Below are 18,106 nucleotides of genomic sequence, written 5' to 3' on the forward strand. Positions count from 1 at the left end.
CCGATATTGATACATATACACAGAAACAGGCATTTGCACTATTGCATACTTGCACACTCACAAATGAGCATTCATATTCTCACATTGCTGCAAACACACATTCAACAAACATCCCATCATTTTCCCCGTCGGACCACAGATGTCAGAACTCTCTTTAGTTTTCTATGATAGTAAGGAAGGGGGGAAAATAAGCATTTGATTTAAATGGCATAATCGTGTGATCTTCCTTGTTTATTTGTTCCCAAAAATTGGAAAAAAATAAATTACATTTAACATTAAATTAAATTAAAAGTGAAATAGTTTGACCACATTGTGCCTTGAATGTTAATGCAGGTTTTTCAGTCCATATCTCAGTCTGGAGTTCGTTTAAAATTCATCCTTCATGCACTCGTTTCATTTCAGTGGTTCAGTGTTTGTCTTCATTCTAGAGGGAGAGAAGAGGAAGAGGCAGGTACGACAGTTTCACTGTTCAGTTTGTTAGTGGCTAAGTCCCCTCTCCCTCTGTCTCTCTCTCAGTGCAGTAATATTACAACAGAGTGACACTACTGAAGAAGCCTGCCCTCACAGACTTACCTTCATCTCAAGACAGGACTGAAAAAAAGACAAAAAACAAAAAAAAACCCAACAACATGAAGAACGATACAGAACAGGATTAAAACAAAATAAATAGATCTCTTTTTCCCGCCCCAAAACAACCCAAAACTGAAATGAAAGGAACTAAATGTGGAAAATTATTCTGAAATGAAATAATGCTTTCCAAGGAAAAGATAAACAAAATTTTTGATTTTTTGTTTTTTTTTTCTTTAAATATAGAGATGTACACATTTTTTCTTTTTGGACACAAATTGTGTTGGGGGGGGGTGAATGAAGGGGGCAGCAGGTACGACAGAGGAGGTTGAAACAGGTGAGCAAAGTAGTGGTGACACTTCCTCAAAGAAGAAAAGGGTTGGTGCTCGCTCCCGTCGTTCCTCCGCCTCCCACTGACCCTCCTGCCCCCATCACTCCTCCTGTTCCAGCGGGCCCACCCAAAATCAGCTGAGGAGGCGCTGTGCCTCCGGGCCCCAACAGAGCCGAGCCCGGGGGGGCCATAGGTGAGAGCCCGCTGTAGGGCATGCCCATGGGGCTGGCCTGCATCATGCCCAGGCCCATTCCTGGAGCCCCCATACCCACACTCATTGGGCCCATGCCCATTCCGGGTTGCACCATGCCCAGCATGGGATTGGGAGGCACAGGACTGGAGCGGAGGCCGCTCAGGCCAAGTGATGAGGGCTGAGGTGAGATGGAGGTCATGGATGGAGCCACGCCAAAAGGGTTGGAGGAGGCAGGCGTTGGAGAAACTCCCCGACTGGAAATGGTGCTTCCTGGTGTTACTGCCATGCCAGGAGCAGGAGATGAGCCTGAGGGTCAGAGGGGACAGAAAAAAGTCACTTAATATCTACCTGTACGTTATGTTCAACACATTTTCATAGAATTATTATTTTTTTTTTATCAATATCAGGTCTTCAAATGTACGACATGCCATTTTATCAATAAGTACATCGACAGAGAATTATCAGCAACTTTTGTGATTGATTCATTCATTCGTTTTCTGTAATCACTTATCCTGTTAGGGGTCGTGGGGGAGCTGGAGCCTATCCTAGCTGACATTAGGGAGAGGTGGGGTACACCCTGGACAGGTTGCCAGACTATCACAGGGCTAAAGTAATGACTCTTTGTTGACCAGTCAACGGAATGCAGTGTTTTAACTCCACATTTTAACACCAGATCTGTGTGCTAGGTACCCCAACAGAGGGGGTGACCAAAAATGGGGACGGTACAAAACAGTTTCATCGGTACCATCTAGGGATATAACGATACCAGAAACTCGATACGATATTATCACGATAAAAAGTCCACGATACGATATAAATCACGATATTTATACAAGGGGGAAAAAGAGAAAATTTATTGTTAAAAATAGCTATTTTATTCAAAAATAGTGCATGTACACTGTACAGCATGTTATTTTAAACTTGGAAGCATATCAGAAAGTATCATAAACCAATCAACACACAGTTGAACATGTGCTTTCATTTCCCCCCTATTACTGCTAGGCAGGCAGACATTAAAGTGCCATAACAAAGTCATGTCAATTAAAACTATAGTGACAGAATATGAAAATGGAAACATTCAGTATTTTTTAACCTACTCTGAACAAAAGTAGTGTAGTACTATTACTAGAAAGTCATCTGAATGACATCAAATTATGAGGACAGAGTTCAAATATACAAAACTTAGAACAATCAGACCCTGCAACAACAACAAAATTAACAAATTAAAAATAATGTAAACTCAATAACACACAATCCCTCACTCACAGATACACAGAGAGACACAGAGAGACAGATAGATAGATAGATAGATAGATAGACAGATAGACAGATAGAGAGAGAGAGAGAGAGAGAGAGAGGAGTGGGTAGAGATGTGTGTAAAAGAAAACCAAAATAAATAAAGCCCAGCCATTTCCCTGGAAGTCATAGAAAAACTCAAAAACACACGATTCACTCAGTTTGTTCATGCCAGGTTGACAATCTTGATATCAAGGAGACCCTAGAACAGGAGATGAGGAGAGCGCTGGTCCTGCGCTTTAATGTGATATTCGTGGCATTTCTGTGCGACCCTGCATTCGCGAGTAATCCATCCAAAAGTAATGTGCAAAGCTGTATGAAAGCTTTGTTATACATTATTTTAGTGTAACTTTATCATTTTTTTTTCGCTGTGAAAACATTGGACTACCGACAAGTGCTTGGTCTTGTTGGAAAGCCACGATTCCGCTGTTTCGCGTGATATAAGTGGTTTCTCGCTATGACACACGGTTGCGGAGAAAATCCACAGAGAAGAACAATCAATCTCCGTACTTTTATTCGCTGTTTCCTCCAGTCACGCACGGGTCAGAGACGGAGGCTGAGCTGCACGAGTCTGCTCTCACCTGCGCACGCAGTTGCATGCAAAGGATTATGGGGAATGCAGTCGCACAGTCATATTACCGGCTCTGTAGGAGAACGCAGCTATATAACTACCGTGGCGTTCCCACAACGGTATTGAGAATTTATTTTATCGCCACACCGCGGAATTCGACATATCATTACATGCCTAGCACCATCTACAACTTTTTACAGTGGACACAGAAAAAAAACTGACCCTTATCATACTGCTCAGTGGAAACTGGGCTATAGAGACAAACAACCATTTACATTCACACCTACGGCCAATTTAGAGTCACCAATTAACCTGCATGTCTTTGGACTGTGGGAGGAAGCTGGAGTACCCAGAGACAACCCACGCTGACTCGGGGAGAACATGCAGGCTTTGCACACCGCATCCCCGGGGTGCGAACCAGGAACCCTCTTGCTGCGAGGTGACAATGATAACTACTGCGCCACCCTGCTGCCCCGAACTTTTCTGATAATTTTTTTCTGGCAAAAATACAAAACGTGGGACGTCGGTGGCTTAGTGGACAGAGCAGGTGCCCCATGTACAAGGCTGTTGCTGCAGCGGCCCGGGTTCGACTCCAGCCTGTGGCCCTTTGCTGCATGTCATTCTCTCCCTCTCTCCCCCTTTCACGCTTGTCTGTCCTATCAATTAAAGGCTAAAACGTGCCAAAAAATATCATGAGTATAGTTCATCTCTCAAATGATTGTTGGTTGGTTCATTGCCTGCATTTGATCTGGGGTGTTCAGAAAAACCGAATTCCTTTCAGCCAAACTCTCCCCATACTCCTACAGGTATCAGACACTTAAATTTATTGATTTTTAAGACCCATTCAAGACACCTTTTAACCAAATTTAGGACAGATGTTTTGACAAATCATGTTTTACTTATCCAGGCATCGCAGGTAAATAGTATGTATGTGGTCTTATGCAGAGGTAATTGTTATGTATGAATACAGTTATCAGAGAGAGTGTCTACATTTGTCTACATTTTGCCAACAGTTAAGTGCAAGTATTAAATAAAATGACAGTATTATAGTTTTTTTTAAAGATATGTGACATTAGAAATGGGGACTTTTACATATAAAGGCTTCACTCATTTTCACAAAAAGAAATTAAAAAATGGATAAAGGAAATAAGATAAACTGTTTGTAGTTAAGACCTCACAAATTCAAATTTAAGGCTATTTAATGAAGTTTAGGGTCTTACTGTAACATTGAATTGAAGACATTAAGGACTTGATTCAGAGCGTATTTCATATAGATGGTCTTTTTCAGCTGTGTATTATTGTGAATAATTAAACAGCTGATGATGGCATTTAAAACTTCGTGCAACCTGCATGGCTCTACCAAAAGCTTAAAAACCCTTCCCAGGAAGAGTAATAATGTCTAGAGAGGTAATGCTGAGCTTAATAAGAGCCGTTGTTCTCTTTCTCAGGTTACACACAGACAACACGATAGCTGTAACTAACCTGTGTTCTGGAGGAAGGGGTTGTGTGCTGAAGAGGAAGAGATGGAAGGAGGCGGCGGCTGTTTGGGTTTGGGTTTAGACGATACCAGGGAATCGAGATCCACAAGCGCTGCGTTGGGGCCGAGGAAAGACTCAGGAGTCTTACGAACGGGAAGTGAGGAACCAAGAGATGAAAGGTCGAAGGGCACCGGTGAGCCTGTGCTGTCACAGCCTGCTGCTGGGGACCCTCGTCGCTCTGGGTCTCCTGAGGAGGAAACGAAGGAGGAATAGAAATCAGAATATAATTTCTTTCATTATAATGAAACAGAACGTAGAACTGCTTCACCACAGATACTAGAGGAGGATGAAATGTAGGACAAGACAACTGTTGTGCGCATGTGTGTGAACCAGTACCTCAGTGTTTGTGAGTCCGTGTAGCTATAAGTGTGAATGTACCTGTGCCGTTTGTGTGTTTGGCGGTGCCACTCCAGATGTCGGAGGTGATAGGGTCAGAGGCAGGGACAGGCCCGTCCCTTGCCCAGGGGTCTACTGGCCCCCCCGAGGAGGACGTGCTGGGTGGCACTGGGGGGCCCCAGGGGTCGGCACTGGGGGGGGTCACAGCTACAGGGGAGGGGAGGAGACGCAGGGGAGGGGAGGGTTAAGACAACACCTTACAGGTACAATCCACAATAAGGAGGGAGCAGGAAGCTGGGCTGGGTTCCAACACTGGTGTTTCTCTCCTTGACCTCTGCAGTCCCACTAACTCCACAGGTGAGAGCAGACTTTCTGTAGCTGTCCACTGTGTTACTGTCACCTATTTATTATCTAAAGCTCCGTGGAGGTAAAGGAGAGATAGTAAGCAGCTAGCCCATACATTAAAAAGGCACATAAGGGTAAGAGAAGAGACAGCGCTGGTTGAGACACAGCCACAGTCAGTCCTGAGTAGAAACAAGAGGATAAAAATCCCTGGTTTAGACACAGAGGGAGAATGGGTTTAGCATGCTTGCTTTCCTCATTACAAACTGAAAGCATATGAGCATATGAGATAATCTGACAGCATGGGGACATGACAGAAAATGTAACAGGGCTGTAATGAAGACAGGAAATGGAACGGTGGAGTGAAGAGGAATAAAAGTCGAGAGGTCTTCACATCCTCTTTCACCCACAGAGCAGGACACGCTTCTGTTTTATACTCAGCGATGAGTATGTTTCCAACAAACCTCACAGAGTGAATACGTGACCAGTGTTGCAGCATCTTACCGGAGCTCCCCCAGGGGTCAACGTTGTTAACTCTGTTGGACGTCTCTCCCCAGGGGTCTGGGGGAGGGGCTATAGTGGGCGGGGCTCCCCCACCCCAGGGGTCGGAGCTTGTAGGAGATGTGGGTGACGCAACCCCCCAAGGGTCTGCGGGGGCTGTGCCCCACGGACCTGAGGCAGCAGGGGCAGGTACTGTGGGTGGAGGCGAGGGACCGGCAGAGCCCACAGTGGCGGCAGCAGGGGCGGCCCCCCAGGGGTCCACGGCACTCAGCTCCATCAGAGAGCCCTGAGAGAGAATATATTATAGATCAAAGGTGGAGTCAGTGACCCTGGAGCAAGACTGTTGATATTTTATTAAACACTTAAAACAAATCAGTGCTCCTCCAGATGCTCCGTTTTCCTGTTGTTCACGCTCTCACTGCCTTTATATCCATCTGAATATATCCATGGCCTTTCCACAGTCTCATGCTCTGTTTCTGATTGGCTGGAATAGTGTGGTGCAACTCTGTCTGAGCCGGTTTGTTTGTTTCCCATTTACAGAACCAAGGTATGAACACCAGTTTCTTTTTCAGTGCCCACTGAATAGACAGCTAGCAGACCATGAGGAGATATTTGCCTAAGAAATCTAAGACACAATCACCCCACAACGCTGAGGTTAGATGATGGTGTTGTGATAAGATTCACAAAATACAGAAGTAGTAGACGACTTGCAGACCACACAGTTGCATCAAACAGATGATGAACCAAACCAGACTGAACTTCTTACCAAAAATTCTCAGTTTCTTGTCTGTGCAATGTAATTATAACTTGACGAAACTAAAAGATTTCTATTCCTGATTTCTGCACCATGTGCACAGATGTTTAAAGTCACATACACCAATGCTGTGGTTCGAGGGCCATCTGCGTTCAACAGAGAGACAGTTTCTGCAGATATTTCAGGCCCCAGATCAAGGCTGAAATAAGCTAGCGATGCCAGTTACAACTTTTAAGAATCTGACAGCATATAATGCCAAGTACAGCTTCAGACGACAGAGTGTGAGCACACAGGTATCTTCTAGTATGATCAATGTATATGAAAATCTGAAAAATTTAAATTAATGAGCTACATCAAGTAATATGTCAACTGACAGGCCTGAAAAACAAATATAAATCCAAACATAGTGGCTGTAAACATCTGGACATATCCCAAAGAAAGCCCCATTTGGACAAGTTTCACATATGGAAAAATGGTATTGCATTAGCGACTAAAAAAATCGGCATGATTTTGATCTACTTTGCATCAATGATGTCAGTAATATGTATGAACTGTGCACCCCTACATTAGTTATGAAAGCATCTGGTTTATTCAGCTGAGCATGCTATCGTCTTCTTAATGATTTAAACTCAAGTATGTGACTGATTTAATGTGAGAGGCTTTAATAACCACCAACAAAATGTTCGAGTTCATATGTACAGTAAATTGTAAAAACACAGACACACAGCTAAAGAAAGTAACAACAGAAGAGTGAGAGATGTACAGTTTCACATACCTCCTCAGGCTTGGTCTTCTCCCTCTTGCTCTCCTCGATGGCCATCTGCAGTCTCAGGTCGTCGCCTCTGCGCAGTCGCTCTTCCTGCCAATCACACACACTGTGATGTCAGCAACCTAAGACACACACTTTCAGACAGCACACCACACGTATGGATTCAGGATTGGTTTACAATTCCACAATAAAAGTCTGAATCGGTGGGATTGGAAAATGAACCTGACCTTTAATCATCGACAGAACATTAACGCAAATCAACCAATTCTACATTACGGTATTTCAACTAATAACCAATCAGACGAATGCTTGTTTCACACAGAAAAAAAAAGCTCATTCACAACTGTTGACACAACACTACCCAAGAGAATACTGAGAATTGTAGTGCTGCTGTGGCAAGCAGGTTTAGACACAGATAGGATGTGAAAAACAGAATACTGAGGTTTGAACGCAGTTTCAACCAAGAGCAGCACTTAATGGGCGGGGGCAGTTGTGAAAGCAGCTGTGGTTAATTTGCTTGCTGACATGCTGTCATTGTGAATAATCCACAGAAACTGTTGGCTGGTTTTAATCTGTCTCTGCTGCTCCTGGTTCACTTGCTCACGATGCTGTGCATTAGAGATAGTTTTTCAGCTAAGCACAGTGGAGCCACTTTATCATCCAGCCTACCAGGAGCACAAAAGGTTACGATAAAAAAAAAAATGGAGTGGAAATGAAGCAGGCTTTACATAACCAATATTGAATAAAAATGCCTTAATCACACCTAATACAGATCTTGCAGATCAGTCCAGGACATCCCTACCTAATGCCACCTTTTGTCCTACGTCTTTATAAGGAGGATTGATTATCACACAGCAGAACACTGACTAATCCACAAGGAAACAGGCCGTGTCTGCTGCAGAACTGAACAAGTTTCATGCATGATGCCACTAAGCAATAACAACAACAGCATTATCCCCCTTAAGACCCTGCATTAATTTATAAACTTAACCAGTCAAGTGGTAAAGCAGGTTCAGGACTCTAACCACTTGAATACAACAAGCAAACACATTTTGCACTCAGTGAACACAGAACAAGGAGGTTACAACAGCAGGAGACAGGTGTAACAGGTCAGGAAAAGAGTGCATCTCAAATAAAGGCTACAGGTCAAAGCATGCCATCAGAGAGGGCGACAGGGAGGAAAGAACAATCAACACTTACAAACCATTCAGTGTTAAATTTAGTCAGTTATGATGAATATTTGCCAATGCCATGCAAATTCAACAAATCAAATTAGAGTTAATTCTTCAGGGGCTCACTTTGGACAAAGATTTGAAAAGCATCTACACTTTTTTATGAGTGCAAGCACTGTGAAAAAATGTGACACTGCACAGCAAACTAAATTATCTCAACCAAATTACTGCAGTCTGATGCAAATTTGCATCTTGAGGAAAATGACACATGACAAATATGAGCAAAAATTAATTTTTCCTGATTGATCAATACACGATGTGTGTTTGAGAGATTCCAATTGACAGAAAGACAGATAGTTGGTGACTGGCTGGCCAGTCAGCTGGGCTCACTCTCTGCCCCTGACCTTTTGTTGCATCTCTTTGCTGAGTGTGATTGCATAGCGAAGCTCTGCGTCCTCCAGAGGGTCCTTGCTAGTCTGGGGGAGGTCAGGTGTTACATGGTGAGAGCAAAGCTAGGTGTATGTCGTGAAAATTATCAGTAATATGCCTCTGTGTACACAACTGCTGCAACAGACTGTACAAACTGCAAACTTAGCTGTAGTTAGTTATAGTCATGCTTTAATCCTTATCTTAGCAGTAATGCAGCTGTCCCTGCCTTGAATATGCTGCTTTGTGTTACCTGCTCTGCCTCTTCTTTACTCATGGCCAAAGCCAGCTGGAGCTGTAGATCTTCCTCTCCAGAGCTCTGTGGCCACGCCTGCTCAGGGTCTGCCCCTCCAGAGTGGGAGCCCACTGACAGGCTGCCCCCCAGGCTGGGCGCTGAGGGAGCTGAGGAGGCTGCAGCAAAACAAATAAGCATATGCATGGATGAGAGCTCGACTCAGGTTATTAACTTCTCAGAGAAGCTCAGATCTTCTCTCAAAGTGTATCACTGTATCTCTTAGCACTGGCTCAACCCTTTATTATGTCTGTTTTAAGGGCAAATCTCACCACTGGAGGTCTGTGCCATCTTCTCTTTGGTTTTGAGGGCGTGGATCCTCTCCTCTCTTAGTCTCTCTTCATCTTTCAGCAGCGTCACAAGCTGTTTGGCTTTCTCTCGCACATTCACCCCCTGGAAAAACACAGGTGTAAGCACACAATTACATGCTGCAGATTAGTGTTCCCTTTTTTAAATGTTATATTATATAAACACACATACATTTAATTACTAAAGCTGTGACTCATTAACTTACCACAGTTTCAGTTATCAACAACCCATAAAAACCTTTTATGGCCGGCTCTGTAAGTTTGCACAAGAGGTCGGAAACTTATTGTAAAATGTCCTTGAATGACACACGGCGGCGTGTTTGACTGCCTTTGACTTTGTGCATTCCACAGAGGTGGACCTTACTCGCAAATCACTCTAACTTTCTATGCAGCTTTGTGAGTGTGGGCGTATTTGTGTACCTGGTCTTTGCCGTCCCTGTCTATGTACTGAAAATCCTTGAGGGTCTGGACTGCGTATATGTTCTCTCGGCACTGTTGGGCAACACGTTCTGAACCGGTCTTGATCAGGTACTCCATAAGAGTCATAGCCTGGAAAATACAAATCACAAACAATGATCAAATGTAAAAGAAAGCCTGGATAGTGAGATAGCAGAAATGCAGATATCAAGGCAGTTAGAAAGCTACAATTAGAGCATTTACAGCATTCACACACACAAAAATACATAGGTATGTAGTGAAAGAGTGGGAATCACTAAATAACTCATAATGTGAAAACTTTTACCACAAAAATCAGGAAAAATACAGCTAACAGCACTATATAGAATAGAAATTTCACTCTAAAATACTATTAAAAAAAAGATAAAAACTAAATTAAATTAAGTGGACTGCACAGTAAATAGGGTGCAATTTAAGACGCATCCCGTTGCTAGAGTAATGTACATTACACATACATTGCACTGCAACACTGCAAACACAATATTGAAATATTGGTATGTACTGTGATCACCACAATAATATTCCCAACCATAGGTGCAGTGCTGCTGAAGCGCACCAGAACGCCGCTATGCCACTTTTTCTCTCCTCAAAGTATAGAAATATTTACAGTTTCAATTTTCCAGTTGAAATTAATTACAATTAATAAGTGCCTGAAGATCCAATTATCAAATAAAATAAATAAATAGAATGGTCAAAGTTGTCAAATGTACAATTAGGGTGTGTTGACTGATTCATGACAACGTCAGCTCGTGCACTGAGTAACATGCAAGAAAACATTCCACCTTAAAAGTTGCCAGGAGCCGCCGGCAGCTCTGGAGCAGCAGTGAATTCAATTATTTTTTCTCAGTCTATAGGTAACTGACTGTATATGATATATGCATCACTCTTCCAACGGTTTCTTCATTAATGAAGCATTTGCAAAGAAGCATTACAAAGCCAGTCTGTTAAACTTGGCCAGCTTATGCTCCAATGCCTGCAGGGAAGCTACGTTTAACGAGCCTGACCTCTGCCTGCACTGCAACTTTTCCTGAGAACGGATGTTATGAATGCGGCTTCATGTGCACCGCACAAGTATGTAAATGAATCATTCAAAACACAAACTACTTGTGTTATTTGGCCTGTACTGTATTGGTTAATGCTACGCTAATTACAACCGACTACATTCACAGTAGAGCCTTATGCTCTAATGTTTGGCTGACTACTGTGTAATAATCACAACATGATGAAACCATTACTAAAGTCTGTCTAACATTTGATCATGTGGTCAGTTGTAGTTGACCGCTGTAGACTCTGTAAACTTTCCAGGAACAGCAGTTACATAATTTTCAAAAGAGCCACAACTTAACCACATCTGTGCACAAATACACGTGTGTCAAAGGTGCATTCCAGTACTTAAAGAACTAGCACTACACCCCTGGCTTTAACACACACAAACACACCCACATACACAAACCTTGTACACATGTCTCCAGTTCTTGCCATGGTCATTGAGGCGCTTCCACACCATGCTCATGATTTCCGAGAAGGCCACAACATTGTAGGTCAGGTCAGCAATCTCTGACATCAAAGAGCTGCTGGGGCCCCATGGGTCATTGGATGTCGCCTCTCTAACCTGCACAACAGCACAGCAAGTGACAAAGTGAAATTATCCTCCATCCAAGACTGTCCGTGGTAAGAAAAATTTGGGGCAATTTAATGGTCCACAGTGTTCTGAGTAGCAATGCAAACTCAATTACAACACAAGGAAGACAGGGAAAAACTAATGAACGGATAATATGATTAGATTATGTCGTATCATGTATAACCAGGGGAAAGAATGAGGAGATTGCTTCAAAGAAATATTAGATTATCAGCAGCTACGTTATGTCAGATGTGCTGCAGAGATACACGGGCGACATTTAAGCCGCGGACATATGGGGGATGTGGGTGTGAGAGGACAGCAGAAGAAGCCAGATAAGCAGAAGGACACACAACCTTGATTTCAGCCTCTGAATAGTTGTGGACGATGTTCTTTACTTGTCGCCGTAGCGATGAGGTCGACATGGCAACGGTCTGGCCGTCGAGTTCTGTTGCAATCTGAACAGCAGACGGAGAAGAAGGGTTGTAGAATAAAGTTAATACAAAACAAACAGCGACAGGGCAAAGAACATTATTTAAAATGAAATGTAAGACAAAAATACTTCATTAAAAGAGTTATTACTGATAAAAAAAAAAAAAAAAAGAGTGCACGAAGATGAAGAGTTAAACGGACTGGAGCAGATGTATGCAAGCACAAGAGTCTGGATGAAAGAGTGAGGGACCTTGAGAGGAACAATCGGAATGTGAAAGATGGTGTCTATACCAGAGATCATTCTGAAATCACGTGACTACTGGCATCAACAGAGGAAGAGAAACAGCGTCATGCACACCTGTTACACAAGAATGATGCAGAATAAGGGTCTCTCCTCTTGGTATCTTTTTCGTGTGTTCTGGCTCGTGAGCCACTCATTCACGGAGTGCTATGTCTCAGTTTGTCTGTTTCTTCCCGTGGCAACATTGGGTCCCAAAACCTCGAGCGTGGGGAGATGAAAACTACAGAGCAAGATTGAGATTAACGTTAAAAAATAACCCATAGTCACTGAAAGATTACTACTAAATCACAACAAAGAAATAAGGACAAGTTAAAACTTTATGCTGGGTTACAAAGCAGATATTCAGCAACAAATCACAGGACTTGCTGCTGATCCACACATGGCTAATATTTAGATTTAACATAATAGTTAAAGACTTCATCTTACTTATAAAAGTCGGGTCTTGAAGTCCTTTTTATTCTCTTAACAATAGCAGATAGTATAAAGAGACTATTGCTGAGCCACTAACACACAGAATGGTAAAAAAAAAAACAAAACGTGTTGTTCCTCGTACTCGTAAAATCAGTTGTCAAATCTAAATAGTAGCATTAGGTATAAGTCACATTATCTGAGTTGAAAGGAGCTGCACGTGTTAGGAGTAACACATGTGGTTCACATGTTCAAGTACACATTTCAAACTTGTGATTCATTCATGGTTCAGTCAATAATTACTTTCACGTTTGAAAATCATTCAGGCAACCTCTATCTTTCCATCAGGGTCAAGCTATGCAACAGCAGCATTAAATAAATATTGGATTTCTGCACAGAAACTGAATTTTGAACTCTGCGGCCTGCTACACAACAACATGTGTCCATTTAATTTCATGTAATAATATTTCTTATCATCAGATTGATAACACCATGAGCTGTTATCTTAATCTCATTACCAGGCAGTAACATCAAGTGGAATAAGAGTTTACAGGAATGGAAAGACAGACACCATATAAGAGCGTAGAAAGACGTGTAAAACTAATGACTTTTTAATTTAAGAGATGAGCCAAGAGTACGCAAATCTGAACTTGATAAGACACTATGTGCAGGGGCATCTCAGAACATACAGCTGTCAAGCCTCGAAGTGAAACACAGTGTTTTACTCCTGTCAGCTATTAACAAGAGGTGAAGTGTAGGGTGAGCAAGTTATCAGCACAAACTGGATGACTGACAAGCGGAGACACTGTCTGTTGAAATAAGTGGTTGTTTCTGTTGTGCCACACTGGTAGCTGGGTCTGCGTTTGACAGCAGCATCACAGACCCATCCATTTTGCTGCTGCTGGTGGTGTAATGGCATGCGGAGAATGATTTCGTGGCACAATATCGGATCCCTCGGTACCTACTGAACATTGTTTGTATTTGATTGCTTACACAGCAGGCTGAAACACTGTTGCTGACCAGATGTATCCTTTCACCGCCACTATCTGCATTTTCTCACCAAATACACGTCATCTCAGCCCGTTACAAAACAACATGACAAACAAAAAGCTTTCTGAAAGTGGTTTTAGAAGTACCTAACTCACCTCCAGACATCACTTTGTTGTCAGTCCATTTAAAAGTTCTCGATGAAAGTTTAAGAGCAAGCCTTAACCCTAACCTTTCCCGTACAATAATAAAAGACACCCAGTCATTATCCAGTTATTCGTCTGCCTCTTCATAAGGCTGTGCTATAATTATGTTATTGCTTGAGTTTGGACATGTTCTTCTCTTTAGATGCACTTAATGGAAAGAGAAGAAGTTTGAGCAAGCTCAGCAAAGGGCATTTAAGATCATCTTCAAACGCAGTGTTTGGCCACTCCCTCAGCTGCAATCTCTTAAAGACTAAAGGGAGGAAGACACTTTTTTTGCGCCAAAGAAGATGACAAATTCATCCCACCCACTGCATGAATATTACCTCTGACCAGGCAAATGAGCACTGAAACGAGAAACAGTGCTGCTCCCTCCATTCTCGCAGACCTTTCTGCAGACTGCACTCAGACTCAATGGTGACAGGGAGGTACACAGACTCACCTGGGTTTACTGTTTTTTTTGTTTGTTTGTTATAAGCAGTTTGTTATAAGCAATGTAAAGAATACTGGCACGCTCCATGCCTGTGGACTGTTTCCCACACTCACAGTTAAATAAACTGGTTTATTAACAAGAGTAACACATTTTAGCAGTTATATGAATTCAAACATGACTTTTTGTTCAGGTTTTCTTTGGCAAACCAGTGACATGACAGATATGCTCTTCCAAAACACCACTTTTTAAAGTGTTCGTATAGGCCTGACACAAATGTATGTCAGTGTTTAGATTTGTAGGTCAGACAAATACGAGACCATGTTACATAAAGGTACATAAGGCAACTATTGCAAAAGCCAGCTCAGGGACTCCTGAAGCTTTGTACCAAAGTTCAGACACGCTAACTGATCTGTGATAAGGGACATAACATGCCCTTGGTATCTCTGGTTGTCATACATTTCTCCACAATCTATACCACTTTGAGAAAATGTAATTTACTACATTTAATTTCTGCTGTTCTGAAGCATTGAGGGACAGAAAACATAATCACTTTATGGTCTACTATGCCGTACTTATCTCAACACACAGCTAGCCATGCAAAGCTAAACACTGAATGTTAACGACCTGTTGTAGATAAGTGATTGAGGACCAAAAAATCCCAGTTACACCTATGTTATAAATGTAACGTAAGCTTTGCATTAGCAACAGGGTGAAGAGTTGGCATTAAACCTAAGCTATTATTGCAGTGTAGAACTCACACCCTCGACACAACCTGTTGAAACTTCTCCCCTCTGAAAGGTACGACAGAACAACGTATGCCAAAACAATCAGACACTAAAACAGTTTCTTTCCGCAGGCAGTCACTATGATGAACCGGTAACATTAGTCATGCAGTGTCAATAACTTTGTGGTATTTTTATAGCTTATAGACACCGTTTTTTAACATGCAAATATCAACGTCAATATGAGTATAAGCAGGCTGTGGGCTACATACTGCCAAATCCAACTACCTCATGTATGTAAAGCAACCTGTTATAATAATAAATTTTATTCCAGCACCCTTTGCACTCCATGCCACTGCATAACTGTCTTCTATTCAAGAAGGAGAAGATGACGACTTACTTTAATAATCCCAGAGGGGAAATTTACTCACACAAACACTACCTATACACCTGCATTTAATGGAGAGATGTGTCAGATCGAGGGGGCTGCTCATGGACAGGCACCTGAGCAGTTGGGGGTTCTGTGCAGGGGTGGAAAAGAACTCTCTTGTCCACCTGCCACTGTGACTGGTGGATTCCAAAATCTACCAGCCACTCAACGGATTACTGTGTTTTTTTGGCTGGTAAGTGAAGCTAATCTGGCAGTCACATGTATACTTTACCAACATTTGGCTGGTGTGTCTGGTGCTAATTTCCAACCCTGGTTCTGTGCCTTGCTCAAAAGGACAAGAGCATGAACTGGTAACTCTTCAGCTACCAGTCCACACTCCATACAGGGTCTTGAACAGAAGACCTTCTGGTTCTCAAGTCAAGTCCCTATACTGAGCTACTGCCACCCTTAAATCTAAAAATAATATGATGTTGTAGTAGTAGTAGTAGTAATAATAATAATAATAATAATAATAATAATAGGGCAGCACAGTGGTGCAGTTGCTAACATTGCTGCCTCACAACAAAAAGGTTCCTGGTTCAAACCCTGGGTGGGGGGAGCCCTTCTGTGAGGAGTTTGCATGAGAGAAAACCCACGCTGACATCCTGTGTCAGCGTGGGTTTTCTCTCAGGTACTCCGGCTTCCTCCCACAGTCTAAAGACATTCAGGTTAATTGGTGACTCTAAATTGTTCATAGGTGTGAATGTGAGTGTAAATGGTTGTCTGTCTCTATGTGTCAGCCCTGCATTAGTCTGGCGACCTGTCCAGGGTGTACCCTGCCTCTTGCCCACAAAGTAAATTTTGTTATATATGTTATGTACTTTTTTATATATATATATATATATATATATATATTCATATCAAGTCATGGTAGTGCGATGTTTTTGTTTATCTTGTTCAGCTTTGTTGTCCTTGCTTTTAGCTGTTATGTTTGTTTCTGTGCGAGTACAAAAAACTCAAGAGTCAAATTCCTAGTATGTGTTAGGGGTAGGCAATATGAAGAAAATCAAAAATCTATATATTTTGAACAAACACCTTGATGTCCATATTGTGAATATACTGTAGGTTTGCCTGATGTTGCTTTAACAAAACATTTACACAATAAGATTTTTGATAAGTAATGGTCTGTAATGTGGATATAAAGACTAAGTGAGTAAAGGCAAATAACAGTAAAGCTACAACAGTCTGGGAAGCTCAGTAAAGTATATCACTTTACTGTAATGCAGTCTTTAAAACCAGGAGAAGACAAGACAGTATCTAGTCTAATATCACACTATCAATCTAATATTGATATCCTGCCCAGCCCTATTATATTTACACATTTACTTTGCCTATAAAAGCTGATACCAGATTTAACGTATTCCTTCTATCAACTGCATGCAGTTAACGTTGCACACCACAACGAAGAAGTTACCCACACCCTGTTAGCTGGCACACAGATAACGTTAACGAACCGCTGCCCATCCAAATGCAGCTTTCCCTGTCACACCTACCAAGTTAGCTAGCTAACGCTGTGTCAACTGACGTTATGCTAGCTAACCAGCAACTGTTAACTTACGCTGGGTGTTTGACACAGCGCAGAGTCTAGACTCAGAGTTAATGGTTACCCTCACATTAACGTTATACAACAGTGTTACCAGGTGCATCGTCAAACCAGCATATGTGTGCCACATAGACTGTGTGCGAAAGACAAGTTTGCGAGCAACTACTACAGCTAATTAGCCAACAAACGCTAGCTGTCACCTAGCACTGTTAGCTTACATTAGCCACTTAGCAGGCAAACTCTCCCATTCTCACCTAAGCTAGTCGAAACAGTTGGCTAGCACTTTGACACCAGGGTTTGGGTAAAGTCTGGGTAAAGTATAAACAGGGGTACAGAAAGGTGTAGCTAGGCATGAATTAGCAGGCAAAGTAACGTCAAATTAAAGGTGGTGTTCTGTCTCAACACTGAAACAAACCAGTCCAGACACGGACGTTAAGGTTACCTGTCAGTTTGACTGATAAAAGAAATCACTTGCTGCTCTGTTGCTGCTGCTGCTAGGAAAGATTAGCCTGCTAGCAAGGTAGCAGTTAGCTAGCTAGCTCCTGCCAGTTAGTTCGCAACAGGACTGCTGGACTGTACAGGCTTTAACAAGGACACGTCCTGCTTCAGGACAGTGTTGAACCCACGAGTTTAAACCACAAGCCAAAAATGTCAAGAAATAAAGACAACACAGCACAGTAAAAATTGAAATCAAGTGTGTACTGACCCTGTTGTAGCTTGAATGTACGAGGAGATGGCCGAATTTCCGCTTCCGTTCTCGACTACAGGAAAGACCGCACCCCCTGTAGCTTTGTTTTCCTGGGATGGTAGTAGAAGACTCATGAATTATTAATTGACTTTTTAACAGCCTGAATTAAAGTCCCAAATGAGCAAAACAAAGTGAAACGACGTTTTGTTATTGTTTAAGCCCTTCAAAAGGAGACAGGAACCTGACTTTTAATTGATTGTCTGGCCTAATTTCCTTTTTATTCAAATACCACCCACGCACTGTGGAGGGGAAAGAAATCACATCCTCTTTCATCAACATGTGAAGCTATTTCCTTTTTTGTAGACCGAACATTTTAAACAGCATGTATACTTACATACAGGCCCATCAGATGTAAAGTAAAGCATTGATTGGGCTCATACAGCCGCGTGGAAAGCAGGGAGGACAGTTATACAGAGGGTGATCAACAGA

General features: G+C 42.3%; 1 protein-coding gene across 3 annotated transcripts; it reads right to left on the reverse strand.

Annotated features, from left to right (window-relative positions):
- Positions 1 to 852: 852 nt before the first annotated feature.
- Positions 853 to 17,817, reverse strand: epn1a (epsin 1a). 3 transcript variants are annotated; one of them, XM_049583305.1, is made up of 13 exons: positions 17,636 to 17,814; positions 12,261 to 12,423; positions 11,827 to 11,928; positions 11,306 to 11,464; positions 9,817 to 9,945; positions 9,361 to 9,481; positions 9,050 to 9,207; positions 8,775 to 8,846; positions 7,205 to 7,288; positions 5,679 to 5,961; positions 4,875 to 5,039; positions 4,441 to 4,683; positions 853 to 1,397 (listed from the first exon to the last, which is right to left on the reverse strand). In XM_049583305.1, the coding sequence occupies exons 3-13, from the start codon at positions 11,893 to 11,895 to the stop codon at positions 931 to 933; spliced, it is 1,950 nt and encodes a 649-aa protein (XP_049439262.1). In that variant the 5' UTR covers positions 11,896 to 11,928; positions 12,261 to 12,423; positions 17,636 to 17,814; the 3' UTR covers positions 853 to 930. The 3 variants fall into 3 exon arrangements, with proteins under 3 accessions (XP_049439262.1, XP_049439263.1, XP_049439264.1); XM_049583306.1 differs by lacking the exon at positions 12,261 to 12,423 and having other exon boundaries at positions 17,636 to 17,817; XM_049583307.1 differs by lacking the exon at positions 8,775 to 8,846 and having other exon boundaries at positions 17,636 to 17,810.
- Positions 17,818 to 18,106: the final 289 nt, after the last annotated feature.

This window comes from Epinephelus fuscoguttatus, linkage group LG8 (assembly GCF_011397635.1).
Source record: "Epinephelus fuscoguttatus linkage group LG8, E.fuscoguttatus.final_Chr_v1".
In the NCBI taxonomy this organism is placed as follows: domain Eukaryota; kingdom Metazoa; phylum Chordata; class Actinopteri; order Perciformes; family Serranidae; genus Epinephelus; species Epinephelus fuscoguttatus.